The sequence below is a fragment of the Amblyraja radiata genome, chromosome 5 (assembly GCF_010909765.2).
Source record: "Amblyraja radiata isolate CabotCenter1 chromosome 5, sAmbRad1.1.pri, whole genome shotgun sequence".
In the NCBI taxonomy this organism is placed as follows: domain Eukaryota; kingdom Metazoa; phylum Chordata; class Chondrichthyes; order Rajiformes; family Rajidae; genus Amblyraja; species Amblyraja radiata.
The window spans coordinates 102,458,837-102,483,457 of NC_045960.1; the positions used below are offsets into that span (position 1 = coordinate 102,458,837).

Genomic DNA, 24,621 nt, shown 5'->3' on the forward strand with positions numbered 1-24,621 from the left:
TTTATGCATCCAAACATTTGTATTCATATTTTTAGATATTTTATATTCATATTCTTTGGTACCCAAAAAAATCAGATAATGATGCATCTTTTGATACGATGTTAACTTCATCTGAAAATAGTGTAATTTGAGGTAACCTCCTACAGGTGTATTGGTGGGATATTATTTGCTAGCAAATGTTCTTGTTCACTTGTGATGAACATTTGAGGGCTGCACAGTGCATAGCAGTAGCGTTGCTGCCTTACCTCGCCAGAGACCCAGGTTCAATCCTGACTACAGGTGCTGTCTGTACAGAGTTTGTACGTTCTTTGACCGACCAGGTGGGTTTTCTCTGGATGCTCTGGTTTCCTCCAACATTCCAAAGATGTGCAGGTTTAAAAGTTAATTGGCTTCTATAAATTGTCCCTGGTGTGTAGGATAGAACTAGAGTACAAGTGATTGCTGGTCGGCACAGACTTGGTGGGCCAACGGGCCTGTTTCCATGCTGTATCCCAAAACTAAACTAAAACAAACTTGTAGTATTTTGGGTCCAGTTAGCTGGTTGTAATGGGGTTGGATTTTCCACAATTAATTCACTTTTTATAATTTGACTACTGATAAATTGATAGTTTATAGTTTGTTATGTAACAGCCATTATTAAGAATATACCTCCTGGGCAAGCTATGTTTATATTCATATGATAAATACTAATAGAAAGATTAGCACAACCAATTATTAAAGTATTCTTCAATTTGCTTTCTAAAATGTAATTTGCACAGTCTATCTTTGTGAACATAAACTTTCTGCATTTCTCCAATCAAGATACACCCATAGAAGCTCCTATTTCTAATGGCAGTACCACTTCAAATATAACCTTGAATGATGACCTTGATATTTTTGGCCCTATGGTTTCTAATCCTCTTCCAACGTCGGATGCACAGTTGCATCAGGTAAGTAACCTTTGAGTGTTATTTGTTTCCCTGGCTTATGTGTGATGTTTTTGTATTGTTCTGTTAGTGTAATTTTAATTTGGAAAAAGAGTGCTGGTGTAACTCGTCTCTGGGGAACATGGATAGGTGATGATTTGGGTTGGGCCCTTCTTCAGGCTGATTGTCTGGGGTGGGAGGGGGGAGGGAGAGAGAAGAAAAGATAGCCAGAAGAAAGAAGGTGGCAGGACAAAGTCTGCCAGGTAGTAGGTTGATACAGGTAAGAGGGCTTTTGAAAGGCAGATGGGTGAATAAAGGCCAAAGATTAAAAAACAGAAGGTATGAGACAAAAGGAATGTAGAGCTGCTAATTGTGAAATTAGAGAAAGGAATGTGGGTGGGAAGGTAAACATAAGTGGGAGTCCAGGTGGGACAGAGAGAATGGGGGGAGGGGGGGGGAGAGAAGGGAGAGGGGGCTGGTTGTAGTTATCTAAATTAGAGAATTCAGTGTTCATAGCATAGGATTGTGAGCTACCTAAGTGGAATACGAGCAGCTGTTCCTCCAGTTTCATGTTTGGCCTCTCACTGGCATGTAAATTGTCCCTAGTGTGTGTAGGATTGTGTTAATGTGCGAGGATCACTGGTCGGCATGGACTCGGAGGGCTGACATCCGCACTGTATCTCTAAGCTAAACAAAGGGCAGATACTTGCATGGACAGCAGGTTGGCTAGAAGGCAAAGAGTGGCAATAAAAGGGGCTTTTTCAGGTTGGTTCCCAGTGACTAGCGGAGTTCTGCAGGGGTTGGTGCTTGGATAGCGTGGAAGTTGTTTCCACCAGTGGGAGAGTCGAAGACTAGTGGTTATAATTTCAGAATTAAAGGACGTTCCTTTAGGAAGGAGATGATGAGGAATTTCTTTAGTCAGAGGGTGGTGAATCTGGAATTCTTTGCCACAGAAGGCCAAGTCAATGGATATTTTTAAGGGAGAGATAGATAGATTCTTGATTAGTACGGGTGGCAGGGGTTATCGGGAGAAGGCAGGAGAATGGGGTTAGGAGGGAGAGATATATCAGCCATGAATGAATGGCGGAGTAGACTTGATGGGACGAATGGCCTAATTCTGCTCCACAAAAAATGAGTTGTTGCCAAAGTTGACTGGAAAGATACCCTAGCAGGTATGACAGTGGAACAACAATGGCAGGTATTTCTGGGAATAATACAGAAGGTGCAGGATCAGTTCATTCCAAAGAGGAAGGTTCCCAGGGGAGTAAGGGGTGACCGTGGCTGACAAGGGAAGTCAGGGAGAGTATAAAAATAACAAAGAAAAGGTATAACATAGCAAAGATGATTGGGGAAACTTTTAAAGAGCAACAGAAGATAATTAAAAAGGCAATACAGGGAGAAAAGATGAGGTACGAAGGTAAGCTAGTCTAGAATATAAAGGAGGATAGTAAAATTTTCTTTAGGTATTTGAAGAGAAAAAAAATAGTTAAGACCAAAGTTGGACCCTTGAAGACTGAAACAGGTGAATTTATTATGGGGACAAGGAAATGGCAGACTAGTTGAACAGGTACTTTGGATCCGTCTTCACTACGGAAGACACAAACAATCTCGCTGATGTACTAGTGGCCAGAGGATCTAGGGTGATGGAGGAACTGAAGGAAATCCACATTAGGCAGGAAATGGTGTTGGGTAGACTGAAGGCTGATAAATCCCCAGGGCCTGATGGTCTGCATCCCAGGGTACTTAAGGAAGTGGCTCTGAAATCGTGGACGCATTGGTGACCATTTTCCACTGCTCTATAGATTCAGGATCAATTCCTGTGGATTGGAGGGTAGCTAATGTTATCCCACTTTTTAAGAAAGGCGGGAGAGAGAAAACAGCAATTATAGACCAGTTAGCCTGACATTGGTGGTGGGGAAGATGTTGGTCCATTATAAAAGATGAAATAGTAGCATATTTGGATAGCAGTAACAGGATTGGTCCGAGTCAGCATGCAATTACGAAGGGGAAATCATACTTGATTAATCTTCTAGAATTTTTTGAGGATGTAACTAGGAAAATGGACAAGGGAGAGCCGGTGAATGTTAGGTGCCTGGACTTTCAGAAAGCATTTGATAGGGTCCCACATAAGAGATTAATGGGCAAAATTAGAATGGGGGTAGGGTACTGACATAGATAGAAATTTGGTTGGCAGACAGGAAACAAAGAGTAGGGATTAACGGGTCCCTTTCAGAATGGCAGGCAGTGACTGGTGGGGTACCGCAAGGCTCGGTGCTGGGACCACAGCTACTTACAATATACATTAATGATTTAGATGAAGAGATTAAAAATAACATTAGCAAATTTGCAGATGACACAAAGCTGGGTGGCAGTGTGAGAAGGATGCTATGAGGATGCAGGGTGACTTGGACAGGTTGGGTGAGTGGGCAAATGCATGGCACATGCAGTTTAATGTGGATAAATGTGAGGCTATCCACTTTGGTGGCAAAAACAGGAAGGCAGATTATCTGAATGGTGTTTAAGTCAAGAGAGTTTATTGTCATGTGTCCCAGGGGAAGAAGCTATTATTGAACCTGAATTTACCAGAATTCAGGCTACTGTACCTTCTACCTGATGGCAATGGAGAGATGAGTGTGTGGCCAGGATGGTGTGAGTCCTTGATGATGCTGGCAGCGTTTTTGAGGCAGCGACTGATAAATCCTTTCGATGGTGGGGAGGTCAGAGCCGATGATGGACTGGGCAGTGGTCACAAATTTCTGCATTCTTTTCCGATCCTGGACGTTCAAGTTGCCGAACCAAGCCACGATGCAACCAGTCAGTATGCTCTCTACGGTGCACCTGTAGAGGTTCGAGAGAGTCCTCCTTGACATACCGACTCTTCGTAATCGTTTCAGGAAGTAGAGACGCTGATGTACTTTCTTTATGATTGCATCAGTGTGCTGGGACCAGGAAAGATCTTTGGAAATATGCACGGCCAGGAATTTGAAGTTCTTGATCCTTTCCACCATCGTCCCGTTGATATAAACGGGATTGTGGGGTCCCTATCCTACCCCTTCCAAAGTCCACAATCAGTTCCTTGTTTTTGCTGATGTTGAGAGCCAGGTTGTTGTGCTGGCACCATTTCGTCAATCGGTCGATCTCACTTCTATACTCTGACTCGTCCGGCTACGCAGTCATGAGTATAGAGTGAGTACAGCAGGGGGCTGAGCACACAGCCTTGAGGTGCTCCCCTGCTGATTGTTATCGAGGAGGACACATTTTCACCAATATGGACAGACTGGTCTGTGGATTAGGAAGTCAAGGATCCAATTGCAGTGGGATGCGCAGAGACCCAGATCTGAGAGCTTGGTAACCAGCTTGGAGGGGATGATGGTATTAAACGCCGAGCTGTAGTCAATGAATAACAGCCTGAAATATGAGTTTTTGTTGTCCAAATGGTCCAGAGCGGAGTGGAGAGCCAGTCAGATCGCTTCCACCGTTGATCTATTATGGTGGTAAGCGAACTGCAGTGGGTCAAGGTTCTTGTCGAGGTTGGAATTGATATGCGCCATAATCAATCTCTCAAAGCACTTAATCACCACAGACATTAGTGCCCCTGGTCGATAGTCATTGAGGCAGGTCACCTTGCTCTTCTTGGGCACCTGTATTATTGATGCCCTTTTAAAACAGGTGGGAACCTCAGACCTCAGCAGTGAGAGATTGAAAATGTCTGTAAAAACTCCAGCCAGTTGGTCCGCACAGGTTTTTAGAACACGACGACGAGATCAGGGGGTCCTTGTTCATCAGTCACTGAAAGCAAGCATGCAGGTACAGCAGGCAGTGAAGAAAGCGAATGGCATGTTGGCCTTCAAAACAAGAGGAGTTGAGTATGGGAGCAAAGAGGTCCTTCTGCAGTTGTACAGGGTCTGAGTGAGATCACACATGGAGTATTATGTGCAGTTTTGATCTCCAAATTTAAGGAAGGACATACTTGCTATTGAGGGAGTGCAGCGTAGGTTTACCAGGTTAATTCCTGGGATGGCGGGTCTGTCATACGTCGATAGAATGGAGCGGCTGGGCTTGTATACTCTGGAATTTAGAAGGATGAGGGGGAATATTGGAACATATAAGATTATTAAGGGTTTGGACACGCTAGAGGCAGGAAACATGTTCCCGATGTCGGGGAAGTCCAGAACCAGGGGCCATAGTTTAAGAATAAGGGGTAAGCCATTTAGAACGCAGATGAGGAAAAACTTTTTCACACTGATGGGGTTGTGAACCTGTGGCATTCTCTGCCTCAGAAGGCAGTGGAGACCTTCTCTGGATGCTTTCAAGAGAGAGCTAGATAGAGCTCTTAAAGCTAGGGGATATAGGGAGAAGGCAGGAACTGGTTGAGGATGATCAACCGTGATCACAGTGAATGGTGGTGCTGGTTCGAAGGGCCAAATGGCCTACTCCTGCACCTATTGTCTATTGCTGCTTTTGCTCATCAGATAATAGCAACAATATGTTGATGGAAAATTCTGATCCCTAAATAGAACCGAATATCTGTGTGCATTGTAAAGAATAATGCCAGTCAAGCTGAAACTTGGAAGCCATTTTAATGAGCAGCTGCACACAGCAGGATCAGCTTTCATTTCTGAAAGTAATTACTCTGAATCCATTGAAGAGTATCCTTTTTTTTCTATAGGAGTTGTTACAGTGGCTTTATATAAAACATTATGCCTCCAAAAGTACAAAATGTTTTGCTTCTGCACTTGCGATTAAGTCATTTCTAACATCTGCTTACCAATGAGAAACCGTTGCCATTATTTTATTATCGTGTTTCAGTATGTTTTTGTGAATTTGATTGCTTTCATGCTGTCAACTGCAAATCCCTTTAAACTGTTCCTTGTAACTCCTTGTCTCCCCTGCCATACCTAAATCGGCAGCTGATCATCAGTGGCCTCAGGAGAATAAATGCATCAAAAATGATCAGAAATCTGTCAAAAATTATCATATTAATTTGTAGCTGAAGAAATAAGATTATCTTGCATCATTGTGGTTGCACTTAAATTTCAAGTCCATTTCAGAAATTGAACTGCAAATGTTTTTAATTTATTTGACCATTGGATGAGAATAATATTAGCTACATCAGATTTTATTGGCTATTCATAATTGCACCTGAACTTATGAGTGAGTTCAGGATCAGCCACATTTGTAGGTCTGCAGTTGCACGCACAGCACACAATTTTGATAGCAGATTTCCTTCCCTGAGGGATATCAGTTACTAGCAAATTACTAGTTTGATTTTTATGACAGTCCAATATTATTGTTAGTGAGACCATTTTTTTAAAAAATCTCCAGATTTACTTTATTACTTGAATTTAAATTCCCCAGCTGCCATGGTTGGATTTGAACTTGTCTCTGAATCAATAATCCAGAGTTTTGACTGCCATTACGTTACTGTTTTCTTACATGAGAATTTTTTCTTAGTTTTCTTAGATGAGGTTGGAGGAGGTGCAGGTGAACCTCTGCCGCACCTGGAAAGACTGCTTAGGTCCTTGGATGGAGTCAAGGGGGGAGGTAAAGAGACAAGTGTAGCATTTCCTGCAGTTGCAAGGGAAAGTACCAGGGGATGGGGTGGTTTGGGTGGGAAGGGATGAATTGACGAAGGGCTTACGGAGGGAGCGGTGCGGCAGAGGTTCACCTGCACCTCCTCCAACCTCATCTATTGCATCCGCTACTCTAGGTGTCAGCTGCTCTACATCGGTGAGACCAAGCATAGGCTTGCCGATCGCATCGCCCAACACCTCCTCTCAGTTCGCAATAACCAACCTGATCTCCCGGTGGCTCAGCAATTTAACTCCCCCTCCCATTCCGAATCTGACCTTTCTGTCCTGGGCCTCCATGGCCAGAGTGAGTCCCACCGCAAATTGGAGGACCAGCACCTCATATTTTGCTCGGGTAGTTTACACCCCAGCGGTATGAAAATTGACGTCTCCAATTTCAGGTAGTCCTTGCTTTCTCCCTCTTTCCCCTCCCCTTCCCAGCTCTCCCACAGCCCACTGTCTCCGCCTCTTCCTTTCCTCTTCCCGCCCCCATATCAGTCTGAAGAAGGGTCTCGACCAGAAACGTCACCTATTCCTTCGCTCCATAGATGCTACCTCACCCGCTGAGTTTCTCCAGTATTTTGTCTACCTTCAATTTTTCCAACATGTGCAGTTCTTTCTTAAACGACAGCCAATCTGAGGTGTTTTGTTATGGAAACAATATTACAGGAAGAAATTGTTTTCAAGTTTATTTCTGATAGATATGTTCTACATTACACATGCAATAACTATGCTAATGGGAAAAGTCTCTCATTGTTTTACTATCCATGACCCTCATAATTCTGTACTTCTTAATCCACACCAAGGAAAACAAATCCAGCCTATTAGCTGATGCCCCCATCTCAGGCAATATCCTGTTTAATCTTCTCTGCACGTTCTCCAATGCAGTCACGTCCCCAGTCATATATGGTGACAAAAATCTGCATACATGTTATGAATTGTTTGTATTTCTAGAAAACTCTTTGTTTTACAAATTCCTGTAATTCCTGTACACAACCCCATTTTCCCTTTATCCTGCCATCTAAGCGGAGATGCGTTCCTATGGCATGGCACACATTATTGAATTTGTATCTCCTCTCCAGGTGGAAGTTTTATTTTTTTTTACAATGGCCTTATTTACACAGTTTGGAATGTTCTTCAAAATCCTGAGTTGAATCCTGGAAAACTTGTGCTAATTGAGAGCATTACGATAAGCTTAAGGGAGAATACGCCCCAATCTCCATCTACGGGGTCAGTGTGGAGAGAGTGTCCAGCTTTAAGTTTCTGGGCACTCACATTTCAGAGGACCTCACATGGTCCACCAACACCGCTGCACTGGTCAAGAAGGCACAGCAACGACTGTTCTTCCTGAGGACATTAAAAAAGACTGGTCTGCCCCAACAGCTGCTGACAACCTTCTACCGCTGCACCACAGAGAGCATATTAACGTATGGCATCTCTGTGTGGTATCTCAGCTGCACGGAGGCGGAGAGGAGAGCTCTTCAGCGCGTCGTCCACAGAGCGCAGAAGATTATTGGGACACAGCTACCAGCCTTGGAGGGCATCTACCACACACAGCGCCTCAGGAAGGCCGTCAGCATCCATAAAGACTCCTCACACCCTGGTTCGAAGTACTTCCCTCCGGCAGATGTTACAAGGCCTTCTACGCCCGAACCTCCAGACTCAGGAACAGCTTCATTCCCAGAGCTATAGCGGCTCTGAACCGGCCCTGCTGAGTGCCCCCCACCCCCACTGGACTGTCTCCCTCGGATGGTCACGTCGCACAGACACATCTGCACTTTAGTCTGTTTGAACTGTTTTGACTATTTCACTGTTCTTTTTACAATCCATGTTCTTGGGGTATCTAAATGTTATTAGTTATTTATGTTATGACATCGGATGGAAGCTGCATACCAAATCTCGTTGCGCTTATGTGCAATGACAATAAAATATATTATTATTATTATTATTATTATTATTATCTACAGATGTTTGCATTCACTATTTTTGACCTTTTCTTCACAGCCTACTTCCACGAAACCAACAGGATCAACCTTATCTGTAGCAGCAGGAGATCTTGATCTGTTCATTGAACCAACCACAAAATCAGAAGACTCAAAGAAACCACTGTCCAAGGATTCAATTTTATCATTATATGGTACAGGAACAATGCTGCAGCAGCAACAACAAGGCACTCCAGGTAAAGGACTAGAGATTTAGAGTACAAAGTATTGGCAGATGAATACCTTGGCGTCTTTTACTTTTTAGACGCACTGGCTCTGACTGTATTTTTATTGGTTACATCAAACAGTCCTTGTTCCAAACCATCCCCCAACTCTTTCTCTACTACACCAGACTATAACTGCATCTGAGCTGCCTCCTGCACGTGTACAAAATTCATTGATTTAATTAACTTCACCAGTAACTTCCACCCTGCCCACAAATTCACTTGGACTGTCTATGACGCCCCTCTCTTTCTTGATCTATCTCCATTGCAGGGGACAGACCTGCCGACTACTACAAACCCACTGACTGCCACAGTTTTCTGAACTACACCTCCTCCCACCCCAGCCATTTTTAAAGATACCATCCCCTCTCAATTTGTCCATCTCTGCCACATCTGCTCCAAAGAGGAGACTTTCCACTCGGATGTCGCAGATGTCATATTTCTTTAGTAAACATGCTTCCCCCCCCCCCCCCCCGTGCTGTCGTAGATGGATCCTTCACCTCTGCTGCCTCTGTGTCCTGCAGTCTGCTTAATCCTTTCCACCATACACGAGTAGCTTGCCTCTGGTAAGAAAATTACTCTCTGGTATAAGAGTTCCCAGTGAAAACTTAATTATAGTTGTAGCGGCAGATTTTTCAAATCTTTCAGGAAATTAACTCCCTAGCCACTAATTGGGTGAGACTGGATAAGGGGAATATCTTCGGTAAGCATGCAAGCTGCCTCAGAGACCTTCAGAGCTTCTCCTTTCATAAAGCTTCAGCACACAGTCTTTTAATGAATATTTTCTTTATTGTAGATATAAAACAGTAAGATACATCCAAGGTTTTTCCGACTTGTTCCGGCAATCTTCTTCGAACTCCAGCTCATTACTTCAGATACTAGAAAACTCCTCGTGTCTCCATGCTTCACATGAACTTGACATGTGGCTTGACATGGTCGAAGGATTAACCTTCTCCCTCTTCACTCCAAAACGAATCTAACCAACTAAACTACCACGCAAGCAGTTAAGCTGCATAAACACGCCCAAAGACACGTCATAAATCCCACCCACATTATAACGGGCAGTCTAAAATTTAAAGGAACATGCCATCCACAATGACATGCAAAACAGGCCAAATGGCCACTACAATAATTACAAATCTCTGCCTCCACCAATCCTGTAATATAATGGTGCTGATTACTAGTTGGTTTTGTCTGAGTTGTTTAGCAAGCTTCCCTTCTGTGGAGACTGGAAATTAGGATCCAGATTGGCAAAAATGCCATTCTTAACGCCCAAAATTCTAGAATACTGCTAATTAAACGTTTATTTGATATTTCCCAGCACCGATTCATTATTGGGATTTTTTTTGTGTAGGAAATAATTGCCCAGAAATCCACAGAAAAGTGCAGTGGAAGCAGCAATTGCCTTTAAAAATGAATTTCATAATCTAAAGTCAAGGAATTTGAACAGTAATCTTCATTTTGGGTCAGACAATAGACAATAGGTGCAGGAGTAGGCCATTTGGTCCTTCAAGCCAGCACTGCCATTCAATGTGATCATGGCTGATCATCCACAATCAGTACCCCGTTCCTGCCTTCTCACCATATCCCCTGACTCCGCTATCTTCAAGCGCCCTATCTAGCTCTCTCTTGAAAGTCTCCAGAGAACCGGCCTCCACCGCCCTCTGAGGCAGAGAATTCCACAGACTCACAACTCTCTGTGCGAAAAAGTGTTTCCTCATCTTCGTTCTAAATTGCTCTTATTCTTAAACTGTGGCCCCTGGTTCTGGACTCCCCCAACATCGGGAACATGTTTCCTGCCTCTAGAGTGTCCAAACCCTTAATAACCTTATGTTTCAATAATATTCCCTCTCATCCTTCTAAATTCCAGAGTATGCAAGCCCTGCCGCTCCATTCTCTCAGCATATGACAGTCTCGCCATCCCGGGAATTAACCTTGTGAACCTATGCTGCACTCCCTCAATAGCAAGAATGTCCTTCCTCAAATTTGGATACCAAAACTGCACATAATATTCCAGGTGTGGTCTCACTAGGGCCCTGTACAACTGCAGAAGGACCTTTTTGCTCCTATACTCAACTCCTCTTGTTATGAAGGCCAACATGCCATTCGCTTTCTTCACTGCCTGCTGTACCTGCATGCTTACTTTCATTGATTGCTGAACAAGGACCCCCTGATCCCGTTGTACTTCCCCTTTTCCCAACTTGACTATTCAGATAATCTTCTTCCTGTTTTTGCTACCAAAGTGGGTAACCTCACATTTATTCATATTAAACTGCATTTGCCCACTAACCCAGCCTGTCCAAGTCACCCTGGATACTCATAGCATCCTCCTCACAGTTCACACTGCCACCCAGCTTTGTGTCATCTGCAAATTTGCTAATGTTACTTGTAATTCCTTCATCTAAATCTAAAGCATTTGAAAGTGGGCCTGCTTATCGTTCAGTATGTTGTTGGATATTTTGTTTTTACATAGTAATAGATTTAGCAGCTTGATAATTTCAAAGATACATACTGTATTATCTTTGCACTTTCTACTGAATGACTGGTTCTTTATGACTGTAGGTTTGCAAAGCAGTTGTGAAATATAACTGTATTGCTTCTGAGTATCAACTGAATTGTCAACCACTTCCACTACCCCCACCCCCTCACCTTACCAAGTACCGATTTGTATTTAATGTCATAATTGGATAATAGGTCAAACATCTTGTTTACTATTAAGATATACTCCCAAGTTCTGTGCTTCTCCATGTGATAGTCCTTCTGCCCGTTTCATCTTGAAACTACCTTTTTCCAGTAGAAAATGAGCACTCATCTTTGTCTGCAGCCAATATGAAGGAAACAAAAGTTGAGCATTTTGTATTTCTGTCCTGGGTATGCGATGATGAACTAGTCTTACACTCGAAGTATGGATGGTACTGGCCATTCAATGAGAGGCTGACTGTCCGTTTTAGATTCATTTTAATAATAATTACCTCAACTAGGACATAATCAGTTGAAATGTTTCGTAAGGAAGTCAAGCTCAGGAATTTTCAGTTCAGAGTAATGTTTTTTAAATCGGCAAGAATGTGTATCTGATATTCTTATATCTCAGAGTTGGATCTCTACATTGAATATATGTCAGATCCATGTACTTTGTTTCCAGATATTTGCTATCTGCAAGATCTTTGAATCTGGTGCAAATTTTACCTCTCTGGCAGTGATCTTGTGTGGATCCAATAGTATTTGTCGTGCATATTGAAATGTGTGGCTTCTCCTGAAGTATGATCTCAGCACACCATAATGATCAGGCAACCAGTCCTTAAGAGGACCTGTGCATAAGTTCATTGGTATTGGTAAGAAAAAACACTGGATAAGTCATGCCGTTAGTATGGTGATGATGTCTTAAGTTCAGTCATTTCATTGACTGTTCCAAGTTTAGCTTCAAAGCTACCTTTTGCAGTCAGAAAGGTAACATAATTTTACCATCATTAATTATAGTAATTAAGTTTGTTCCAGATATTTGGAAGTGGCAGGAAATTAATCTTGAGTACAAGAGAAAAGGACACTTTGTTCTGGAATTGAAGTGTTTCTCATGTGGAGCATAAAAATTGATACCCTGTCTACATGGTGATGTCAAATTGCAGTTTTAGATTAATGAAATAATCCGCAGTGTTGCAGCTATATATTTTTGTACTTAAGCGATTGCATGTGTGAGGGTAAACATCAAAAGTAAATGGAAACTCTGAGACCAATACATCTGTCAAGCATAATTATTGCAAGATAAACACTAAATTACAAATTGATAGTTTGCATGTTTTTTGGAGGGTGGAGGGAGAAGAATATTTGCATGATGGAAAGGAGTTTGATTGGTGATGCAGATATAAATGATGCATAAACCAGAGCCAGCAAGTTTCCCTATCAGGAAAGAGCTTATCAGGCATGAATACATGTTCAGAGTGCCATCCAGATATTTCTGCAATTTATTTTAGTATCCTATCTCTGGTGCATAGTGGATTAGTGGATTTGGGTGCTTGAGCAAACTTGAGCTGAAGGACCTGTTTATTATTTGTTTCTATCTATGAATCCCTCTACCGTGTTGGCCTGTGCATTCCACACATAAACCATTCTGCTTTTGCCAATTGCCTTTGGTTGATAATCTCTGTTTGTTGGGTGCAGATCTAAGGAAACATTTACTTCATAAGCAAACACATTGCCAAACGACATCCTGTGCTGAAATATTTGTCTTTGATTCCATCAAAGCCATGCTTTTCTCAGCGCTTGTTATAACTTGAACCCCTCACTCTGTAATCATTCATATTGTTTAATGTAATATTTCCAAACATACAATATTTGTGATATTTTCAAGCTTTTTATTGTTTATATTAACCGAATGATCACTGACGAAGGATGCTTAAAATGGACCACAACAGACCCAGTTTTTTTTTTTTTACATTTTAGCGAGGACTCAATTAGATCATTCAATTTTCCCATGCTATGAGAGAGCAATCCATTACTGGAACTTTCATTTAGTTCACATGTTTTTGGTTTGTGCACAATTCTGATGGCCACATTTTTTGTCATGTCCAAAGATGAATGGGCAGTTGATATCCAAGTCACTTTGTATGACCAGCAGGGGAAATTCAAGCTTATGACATTGACATCATATTGCTGTTTGTCTGCCTTTGTGATAGAGAGAAATGATAGCAAAATAATCAAAGATGAAGTGTATCCTGTAGAATTTATATCCTGTGTCAGTGTTGAATGGCACATAAATCAATCCTGACCAGTCTAAAATATCTTGCTATTTAATTACAAAGCCTTTACTTCTGCAGTTTGTTGTGTAACCAGGCTTTCAAGGCATTATTTTGTTCTTTACAGCTACGGTGTTCATGGCACCTTCTCCCATGCCCTTTGTCTCGCACTCTACTGCCAGCTATCCTAATTTCCCAACTCTGCCAGCTGCCACTGGCATGATGGGCAATATGATGGGACATTCGGTTGGAATGATGGGGCAGCCAGCAGGAATGGTGGTTGGCATTGGAATGCCAAATGGATTCATGGGCAATGCACAATCCGGTGTCATCAGAGTGCCGGAGAACATGGTGGGTCCCCAAGGAGGTGTGGTAGGAAATTCGTACGGTGTCCAACCAAGCCAGCAACCACAGTGGAACCTTGGTCAGGTCAGTGAAGTCCAGTTTTTATTTAATCTAAGAATAAAGTGAGCAACACTTCACATAGAAACATAGAAAATAGGTGCAGGAGTAGGCCATTCGGCCCTTCGAGCCTGCACCGCCATTCAATATGATCATGGCTGATCAATATGATCACAGAAGTATTATGAATAATATATATCTGAATTGCAACATTACCTTTTGGACTTGAATGTGGAAGTCTACGGTGTTTCTTCACCGATAAACCTTGTGGATTTCCCTAAACCTTGTAAACTTCCCTACCATTCCTTGACCTCACCATCTCCATCACAGGGGACAGACTTCTGACCGACATACACTACAAACCAACTGACTCACATGGCTATCTGGACTACACGTCTTCCCACCCTGCCCCCTGTAAAGACTCCATCCCCTACTCCCAATTCCTCCGCCTACGCCGCATCTGCTCCCAGGATGAGACGTTCCACACCAGGGCATCGGAAATGTCCTCATTCTTCAGGGAACGGGGATTCCCCTCCGCCACCATAGATGAGGCTCGCACCAGGGTCTCATCCATACACCGCAACACTGCTCTCTCTCCCCATCCCCGCACTCGCAACAAGGGCAGAGTCCCCCTAGTCCTCACCTTTCACCCCACCAGCCGGCAAATACAACAAATAATCCTCCGCCATTTTCGCCACCTCCAACGTGACCCCACCACTCGCCACATCTTCCCATCTCCCCCTATGTCTGCCTTCCGCAAAGACCGCTCCCTCCGCAACTCCCTTGTCAATTCTTCCCTTCCCTCCCGTACCACCCCCTCCCCGGGCACTTTCCGTTGCAACCGCAAGAAATGCAACACCTGTCCCTTCACCTCCCCCCTCGACTCCATTCAAGGACCCAAGCAGTCGTTCCAGGTGCGACAAAGGTTCACCTGTATCTCCTCCAACCTCATCTACTGCATCCGCTGCTCTAGATGTCAGCTGATTTACATCGGGGAGACTAAGCGGAGGTTGGGCGATCGTTTCGCCGAACACCTCCGCTCAGTCCGCAATAACCTACCTGAACTCCCGGTGGCTCAGCACTTCAACTCCCCATTCCCAATCCGACCTCTCTGTCCTGGGTCTCCTCCATTGCCAGAGTGAGCAACACCGGAAATTGGAGGAACAGCACCTCATATTCCGCCTGGGTTGCTTGCGTCCGGATGGCATGAAAGTTGAATTCTCCCAGTTTTGCTAGCCCTTGCAGTCTCCTCCCCTTCCTTAACCCTCGAGCTGTCTCTTCCCATCCCCCCCGCCCTCGGGCTCCTCCTCCTCCCGCCCATCAGTCTGAAGAAGGGTTTCGGCCCGAAACGTCGCCTATTTCCTTCGCTCCATAGATGCTGCTGCACCCGCTGAGTTTCTCCAGCATTTTTGTGTACCTTCGATCTTCCAGCATCTGCAGTTCCTTCTTGAAAACCTTGTGGATTATGTGTTTTTACACTTTTAATTAAAATGCACTGTTACTCCAGTAGGTATCACGAAGCTGCCTGCCTGAGGAGTGACATTAATCATAGTGGCAAAGAGTAACCAGAAGTGTTTCCTCTCCATGTTAGTAATCCATTCATGCTGCAGAATTTTCATTGTCGTAGACTAGCTTTTTATGTGACACCAATGGGAATTTTAAAAAAAAACATTGCAAAGAGCTGCAGCACAGTACAATGGAGAACAAAAAAAACTGATTTTGAGAATTAGGATTTCAATTTTTGACTCTCATTGGAACTGGCCTCCCTAGCTCGTATTTTTATTCATGGATTTGGGATCGGCTGGATACACTTTGAAAATAGATCAATATACTGTGAACATAGAATGCTCAATCTCAACGAGATAAAAGTGATTTGAGAGGACAATGCAACGATAGTGTACATGTTAACATTTTAAATATTCTTTTTACTTGGAGTATATCTTATCTGTTATTGGGCAAAGAACAGATTCTCATTTGACACATTATTATGTGAACATATGCCATCAATTTGTAGATCTAATCTATGTAATGTTAATCTGTACAAACCTAATGGCATAGATATTGTCTCAAGTGCCTGGAAGAAATCAGGGATTACTGGAGCTGCAGACCTGAAAGAAAAGTTTTTTTTTTCCTTCCATTTTAAGAATCCCATTTTACTTGTTCTACCTAAAACAGGGCACGTAATTATTAACAAATCCAGCCTGCTGCCGTCATGGACCATTGAGTACTGCACACTCAACGATACGCCAACATTGATTCTTGAGTGTACATAATTTGTAATGAAACTTTAGACTCATTCATTAAATTTAGCAGTTCATGTATTTTCAAATACCTTTATATCAATGTCCTTCAAATTGCTTATTGCTGTGTTTTACAACAACTCAACTTATATTATCACCTATCCCACAGCCAACAATAAACCATTGTGGTTTGTTGATTAGCATTGCTTTCTGCATTTCTTCCAGTCATTTGTCCTAAGTACTGTCTATATCTCTCGTTCCCCTTGTCCCTAACTCTCAGTTTGTAGTAGGGTCTCGACCCAAAACATCACCTTTTCCTTTATTCCAGAGATGCTGCTGACCCGTTGAGTTACTCCAGCTTTTTGTGTCTTGTCTTTTTTTTTTGAACTCAACATTTATTGACATAACAAAATACACATACAGACCAAACAAAGAGACACACAAAGGACAATCGCAAAATGACAAAATACAAATCACCTAACCTCTATTAGCATCGCATCAGATCCTCTTAACATTCTATCATAGAAGCATCTTATTCACAGGCACCAGAGCAAGCTCATCAATTCATATCTTTAATCATTCTTGGCATTTGTAATAATACCGGTTTCAATATAATATTAAAGGCATCAGTCCTCAACTGGAGTTTAGCAATTATACTTTCCATCAAGTTTACACGTTTTAATCTTTCCCTCCACTGTTGGACATTTGGTGGCATTTCCTTTCTCCATAGCACTGTTATCATCTTTTTAGCAATCAACAGCATCACCCCAAGCAGATATTTCTGATTTTGAATATCTGTCGCTGCTGGAGTATCTCCTAATATGAAACAAGCCGGTTCCAAAGATAGATCCACTCCCAGAGTTAATTTAATCTTTTGTGTCTGTCTTATATTGCATGGCATCCTTCCCACTTCTGTCATGAGGCAACGGCTTAAGTTTGAAAACACTTTCAGCCTAGTTTTATCACAAGGGACACCGTAGAGCAAATTTTAAGCGATGTCCAAATTTTGTTAATTGTCATTTCATTCTGAAAATAGCCTGGTTTTCTTTTCCATTGAGCTACTTTAAAACAAAATCAGATGATGGACAGTTGATCTACACACCTTCAGAGGGAAGTAGAAAATCTTCAGGCCGGGTATTTTGTTTAAATAGTGCAACATCAGGCCACTTGACGCCAATCCTGATCGCATGTACATTATGCTTGGGAGTCTTTAGAAGACAACTTTAATTTTTATATCGTCTAAATCCTGAAGTCTCAAGATTAATTTTAGTCCACCAGCTAAATTCAGGGAGAGCTGACCAAGTCAAGAATCAAATCATCTTTGTTACTCAAATGAGGCCAGAACAAAAAAGATACGTTTTAATTGGAATAATTTAAATTGTTTTTCTTTCAGTGTTTGGTACTAAATGCATTTCATGTTTCTAGTACCAAACACAGGCCAAAATTGTTTGAATTACTTGGGTTGAAAATCATTGTAACCGATTCTTGTGTGCGATTCACTCTGCTATCTCAACAGAGAGGTCAGTATTAGGTCCTTATAAATTGAGGTGCAATGCTTTTGGGGGAAAAAATAGTTGAACTCTTTAGTCATACTGTCTTAGAAACTTGATCGAGTTTATTGAAGAGGTGACAAAGATGATTGAGGGTAAAACATGGACTTTAGTAAAGCATTTGACAGGGTCCCTTGTGCTGGGATGATCCAAAAGATTAAGGTGCATCAGAGGTGTGGAAACCTGGTAGATTTAACCAAAATGATCTTGGCTTTAGGTATGGTAGTGGTATAGCAGTGTTATTCACAATAGAGGTCTGTGACCAGTAGTGTTCCACAGGGATCAGTGCTTGGACCCCTGTATTATGATTTGGGTGAAGATGTAGCTGGGCTGAGTAAGTTTGCAGATAACATGAAAATTGGCAGATTGTGAATAGTGAAAAGGGCTGTTAAAAGCTGCAGCAGTTGGAAATATGGGCACAGATGGCCGATAGATTTTAGTCTGGATGTGTGATGTGTTACACATTGGGGTGGTCAAGTGTAAGAGGATAATATACAGTAAATAGAGGGAACTTTCAGAGCATTGATGTACAGAGAGATCTTGGGGTGCATGCCCATAGCTCACTGAAAGATGCAACACAACAAGATGTAAAGATGCATGGCATGTTTGCCTTTATCATATAAAGTATTAAAGTTAGCAAGTCGTGTTACAACTACAAAATCATGGCTATGCCAGGTGAGATAGAAGCAATTCCAACAGCAATGTTTAAGTGGTATTTAGACAGGCACATGAATAGCAGAGGATGGAGGAATACAAAATGTTCAGACAGATGTGATTAGTTTAAATTAGTGTCTTGGTGTGAACAGACATCACAGGATGAGGCCTGTTTCCGTGCTGCATCGTTTTAAATTCAGTGATAAATCTGATATGTGGGATTATGAGCATTTAGCATTTAATTTAGAAGCAATCTCTCTCCACACAAGCTTGTGATCCAAGTACTTTCAGCATTTGCAATATTTTGATTTGCCTTTTTTTATGCTTTCAGTACAAATTGTGATCCCTTGCATTTAACTTTCCTAAAGGTTCTATGGGAATCAGTGATTCAAAGCACTGTTCTTCAAGTGGGATTTGAAACACTTGCCCAATCATTCAATGCATGGTTTAGAGTGGGGCTGAGATAAAAGATAAATCTGGGTGGCTGACCCATTTATTGTAGTCCCAGTAGTCAAAGTATTAACAACAATTGTTAGTTGAGGCTACATTTAGTTTAGTGAAATATTTGGGGCAATTTTACTAGTTATGTGTTGGCATAAATCTGTGGTGCCATAGATTGTGTAATAAATGGATATATAGCATTGGTTATGTTACTCCTGTGGCTTAGTTAGGAAAGAAGTTGAGAAGATTAGCATCATTTTACAGATAGTGTGGGCCAATGGGCCTGTTCCTGTGCTGTACAGTTCCTATCTTCTATTCTGAGATCCGATGGTACGTTTCACCAAGCAACAAGCATCACAAATTAAATAAACCCTTGTGTGTTCCGCACCTGAAAATTAGTTTGCATCTTCTGCAAACCAACCTTTGCTTCTTAATTTAAATTTTATTTTCTGCGAGTTGATTTTTATTTCTGTCTCTCTCCTTTCCTTAGTTGTGAGCATCTTTTTAATCTTGGAAGGTGCTCCTGTTATCTCAGTCCTAGTTAGCATTGCATCCTTTCTGTCGTGTTCTGTTTCCTCCTCCCTTGTATTTTATAGGGTGGCTAAAAACGCAAGCAGGGGTAAGGCAGAAGTGTTTAGGGACAAATCTTCAATTATCATAGCTTTAATTTCTAGGGCATCAGTTTTGTACATATGCATCAATTTATTTATTTTTGCTCTTTGAGCATTCATTCTCTGTTAAAAGCTTTACTTCTCTTCAGTGTGTACCTAATTTTGTTTTCTCTCCCTCATGCACACCATTACCAGCACTTCAGTTTAATAAATGGGGTTGTTGATGAGCATGTGAACAGATGGAATCTTTTCTCTTTGGAAAGCTAAGTGAGACCTAATTTTGTTAATGTTATGAAAGTCTAGATAAAGTGGATACGGAGTGTTTCTGCTGGCAGGGAAGGACAAAACCATGACCCTGAATATAAAATAGTCACTGAGAAATCCAATAGGAAATTCCAGAAAAACTTGTTTATATAAAGGGCCTGTCCCACTTTCACGACCTCTGCCGCGTTTGCCCTGACTCATACTCGCAGCATGGTCGTCACGAGGTCGTAGGTAGGTCGTGATGCTAGTCGTTGGTACTCGTGGCATCAAGTAGGTCGAGGAGTTTTTCTAGCCTGATGAAAAATGTCCACGAGTAAAAAAGGTGGTGAATTAGGTCGTAAAAGTGGGACAGGCCCTTTAGGAGTCATGAGGATGTAGAATTTGCTATTTATGTGGATAGTGTAGATTCATTGAATGAAAGGCTGGACGAGGACACGGGGGAGGGAATGGAGGCAGAATGTGAAAGATTCAGCTGAGAAAATTCAGGAGGCAGCACTGGTAGAGTATGAATAATAGAGTGGAGTGGTTAGTCTGAATAGTTTGTTTCCATGTCATGTTTCCTGTACAGGTTGATTATTAATAGTTTAGTATATGATGATGATGTTGTCTCATTGCATTCACAGATGAATCAGCAAATGGCGGGAATGAATATAAGTTGCCCGAGTGGTATGATGGGCTTCAGCCAGCCTGCGAGCACAATGGGTGGATGGACAGGCAGTCCTGCAGGCCAGACTCTCAGCACTCAGCTGTGGAAATGAAGGGAGATGAGAGCTGATGTGCCCCACCTGATATGATAAAACATTTCTGAATTGCATAACAGACTTATTATTTGATCTATGTGAAAGAAAGCTCTGGTTTGACTAGTTGACCTAGTTGATCTAGATCATTCCTGGCAGTCTTGTCTATTCAGTCTAATGACGTGATTCCCTGGTTAAGCTGTGGAAGAGCAGTTTCAGAACTACTTCCCCCATGCATCTTTTCTGAATTCTGTCCACTGCAGGCTGTCTGAGCGGTTTATAATAACTTGTGATGATGTTGTTGCGTGACTTGTAGCTAGTACTATTACAGCTAGGCAAGGGGGGAAGCGAACTGTCATTTTACCAACCACCCTGCAAGAGTCCAGTGCCCTCCGGATAATCGTCGAAAGTCCCTGTAGATGAAGTTGTATGAGCCAATGTATGTTCAATAACAAAGCGTCTGTGTTACAAAGCTGTTCCAGGAGTACCATCCACATTCTGTCTTTGTCCCAACCATTGATTTTTTTTGATATTTTAAAGTGGAGCAAATAAAAGAAAGCAAAGTTATCGAACAATAAATCTGGATGGTAGAGGCAATGATTGGGTTTAGATCCTAGGGTGGTTTTAGATCCCAATGGTTGGGTTTAGATCCTAGGGATTGGAAACAACTCGGGTTTGAATATTTTTACTCCTTGCTATTCCAGAGATCACTAAACCATGTGGATTGATTTGTGTGCAAATGTTATTTCTGTACAGAAAACTCCTCACCCCTACAACTGAGTTATATGTATCTCCTTTTTAAAAAGGTTATCATTAGATTGCCTTAAATGCTAACAGTCAAAGCAGTGCTAGTATTAAAGCACAAAATTACCCTTCAAACCTGATTTGTTATTTTAACTACTTGCATGATACAGACAAATAGGTAACGGATAACCTAAAGTATCCGTTACAAATCAATTTTAACATAGCTGAAATTCTCACCTGTTTCAAAGAAAGGTTCAATGTTATTACTAGGAGGTTGCAATACTATGATAAATTTCCAACTGTTGGCTCTTTCAAAAACTGAGCAGCCTATACAGGTTTAGCGATGTGATTAACAGTAATTTAATTTAGACTGTTGTCATGAACTATTCACCACATACAATGCAAATATATATTATATCGCGCTTGCTCAAATGATATTGAGAATCTAACATTCTAAATTTTAAACTATTTGACCCAATTGTGACAATGTCTATCGATGTTTTAAATGGCTGATGAAAGGAATATGTTTACAGTATTTTATTCCTGTTTTATGATGCCCTTTTTCACCACAGTAACGTAAATGAGGAACTTCTCAAAGAGGTGACCCTAACTTAGTAGATAATGATACAGCAACAAACACTTGGGAGCAGAATTGTATTTCTGAGCTCACCAACCTGTGGTGTGATGTTCATCTTCCTTGAAAGACAGAAGATACCAACCAAGCTGATGGACACAGATTTCAAATGGTGGACTTTTTATTTTTAAACGGTCCCAATTCACAAATTATCAATGTATGTAACAGTTATTTATAGTTTTTAAAACTATTGTGGTATATAATGTTTAAACATCTATTGTAATAGGACTGATTTCTTTTGAAGCTGAGTATTATAGCTTTGTTAAATAATAACTGTTGTATTGTAACAGATACTTAAAGTGAAAAGTTACAAGTTTAATGCACCAGATGTGAGTGATAACTAACTGTGTAGCACTTCTCAAGACATTTAATTTCTCTAGAGCTACTTCCAGGTTTATTGCTGCAGCGGTGTTTACATTTTATGGTGCCTAGTATAACAAATATGTTATTTACATGTATCAAATCAATTAAACCACTATCTATTGTGCACATTTGTCTGGTGGAATAATTTAATTTAATCCTGACATGAGAGCACTGGCCCCATTTACTTCTGAACGATATGAACAGTTAACCGTGTGTGAGAATGCCTGAAGATGATCCACAGAGTTCAGAATGTTGCTCGAGTTGATGAGACTTTGTTTTGATTGAAGAGAAGCGATGCATATTTCTTTACGATATTGAAAGTGATCAATGTCTCAAGGCACAAACCGCATCAACCCTATTCTCCTAATTTTTCCTGCAACATGTTCTCCCCATATTCCTGTCAACCAGAGTAATTGGGCACAAAGAGAATGTGCAAACTTCACACAGACGGCACGAGAGATCTGAATTAAACTGCTTGATGGAGCAATGAGACAGCAGTTCTGCTAGCGGTGCCACTATCATTTGTATAAATTGAACATACAGGTAAGTGAGTCAACTACATACGTAGAAGGAGGAAGATGTTTTATTTGTATGTGACATACTGTTATTGAAATGACCAAATGTGCTACAAAACATGCAGATGACGACAACCTTTTAAAAATTTGATGTTTAACTCTTGCTTGGAAAAGTGTCCCAAGTGGTTCTACTGCAGTTGTACAGGGTCTTGGTGAAACCACACCTGGAGTATTGCGTACAGTTTTGGTCTCCTAAACTGAGGAAAGACATTCTTGCCATAGAGGGAGTACAGAGAAGATTCACCAGACTGATTCCTGGGATGGCAGGACTTTCATATGAAGAAAGACTGGATAGACTCGGCTTGTACTCGCTAGAATTTAGAAGATTGAGGGGGGATCTTATAGAAACTTACAAAATTCTTAAGGGGTTGGACAGGATAGATGCAGGAAGATTATTCCCGATGTTGGGGAAGTCCAGAACAAGGGGTCACAGTTTAAGGATAAGGAAGAAGTCTTTTAGGACTGAGATGAGAAAAACATTTTTCACACAGAGAGTGGTGAATCTGTGGATTTCTCTGCCATAGAAGGTAGTTGAGGCCAGTTCATTGGCTATATTTAAAAGGGAGTTAGATGTGGCCCTTGTGGCTAAAGGGATCAGGGGGTATGGAGCGAAGGCAGGTACAGGATACTGAGTTGGATGATCAGCCATGATCATATTGAATGGCGGTGCAGGCTCGAAGAGCCGAATGGCCTACTCCTGCACCTATTTTCTATGTTTCTAAGTGAATAATTTATCTTACTTGCTGCTGCCACAGATTGCTTATGTAAACTGTTTCATTGAAGGTTCTCCAGTATGCGTGCAGAGCTCCCTGCACGTTCTATTCTGAGAATAGTGGTTCTATACTTCGATGTGAATTACATCCTGGTTCTGTTTAGGTTCAAAAACGAGGTTTGTCTTTTCGGTCCGTATGTGCCAAACAAGGACCTAAAATATAGAAAGAATAATCATCTGATGCCGTTTCTCTGGAAAAAGCTGCCAAATTAACTTTTTCCCATAGCTCTGAAAATGTCTTCAGCTGAATTGATTATCCAATGCCTGTTTGAAAATTGCTATTGAATCTGCCCCCCCCCCCCTACCAGTTCAGGCAGTGATACTTCAATTTAAAAATTCTAATTGTCCCTCTTTTTTCCAGTGAATATAACAATCAAAACCTCTCCTCATTTTTAACACCAATTAAATTTTAATATTCTCCAATTGAAAAATAATTGCAATTATTCCAAATCCAAATGAGTGTAACAATCAGTTTTTCTCAGTGTGCTGGTTGGTTCATTTCTCTAACTAGGTCTGATTAAGTTCCTGTAGTGAAGAGTTGTACAGCACAGAAGTAGGCCCTTTTAACACAGAACATGCTGTCTGGGTGAAACTCTTTTTCTCAGATCCCTTCTAACTTTTTTACTCCTCACCTCAAAGCAAATCTTAAGGGATAGTAGAATTAGGTCATTCAACCCATCAAGTCTACTTCGCCAATCAATCATAGAAAATAGGTGCAGGAGTAGGCCATTCGGCCCTTCGAGCCTGCACCGCCATTTAATATGATCATGGCTGATCATCCAACTCAGTATCCTGTACCTGCCTTCTCTCCATACCCCCTGATCCCTTTAGCCACAAGGGCCACATCTAACTCCCTCTTAAATATATCCAATGAACTGGCCTCAACTACCTTCTGTGGCAGAGAATTCCACAGATTCACCACTCTGTGTAAAAAATGATTTTCTCATCTCGGTCCTAAAAGACTTCCCCCTTATCCTTAAACTGTGACCCCTTGTTCTGGACTTCCCCAACATCGGGAATAATCTTCCTGCATTTAGCCTGTCCAACCCCTTAAGAATTTTGTAAGTCTCTATAAGATCCCCCCTCAATCTTCTAAATTCTAGCGAGTACAAGCAGAGTCTAACCAGTCTTTCTTCATATGCAAGTCCTGCAATCCCAGGAATCAGTCTGGTGATCCTTCTCTGTACTCCCTCTATGGCAAGATGTATCTCTCTCCTAACCCC

The 24,621-nt window shown here is 41.6% G+C and overlaps 1 protein-coding gene across 2 annotated transcripts in view; it reads left to right on the forward strand.

Moving 5' to 3' along the window:
• smap1 (small ArfGAP 1) overlaps positions 1-22,177 on the forward strand; it is a 75,627-nt gene extending 53,450 nt beyond the window's left edge. For both annotated transcript variants that reach the window (XM_033021906.1, XM_033021907.1), the window contains 4 exons: positions 802-929; positions 8,480-8,654; positions 13,539-13,840; positions 20,197-22,177. In XM_033021906.1, coding sequence (XP_032877797.1) covers positions 802-929; positions 8,480-8,654; positions 13,539-13,840; positions 20,197-20,331 — 740 coding nt within the window. In that variant the 3' untranslated portion in view covers positions 20,332-22,177. The remainder of the gene's footprint in view (positions 1-801; positions 930-8,479; positions 8,655-13,538; positions 13,841-20,196) is intronic.
• Positions 22,178-24,621: the final 2,444 nt, after the last annotated feature.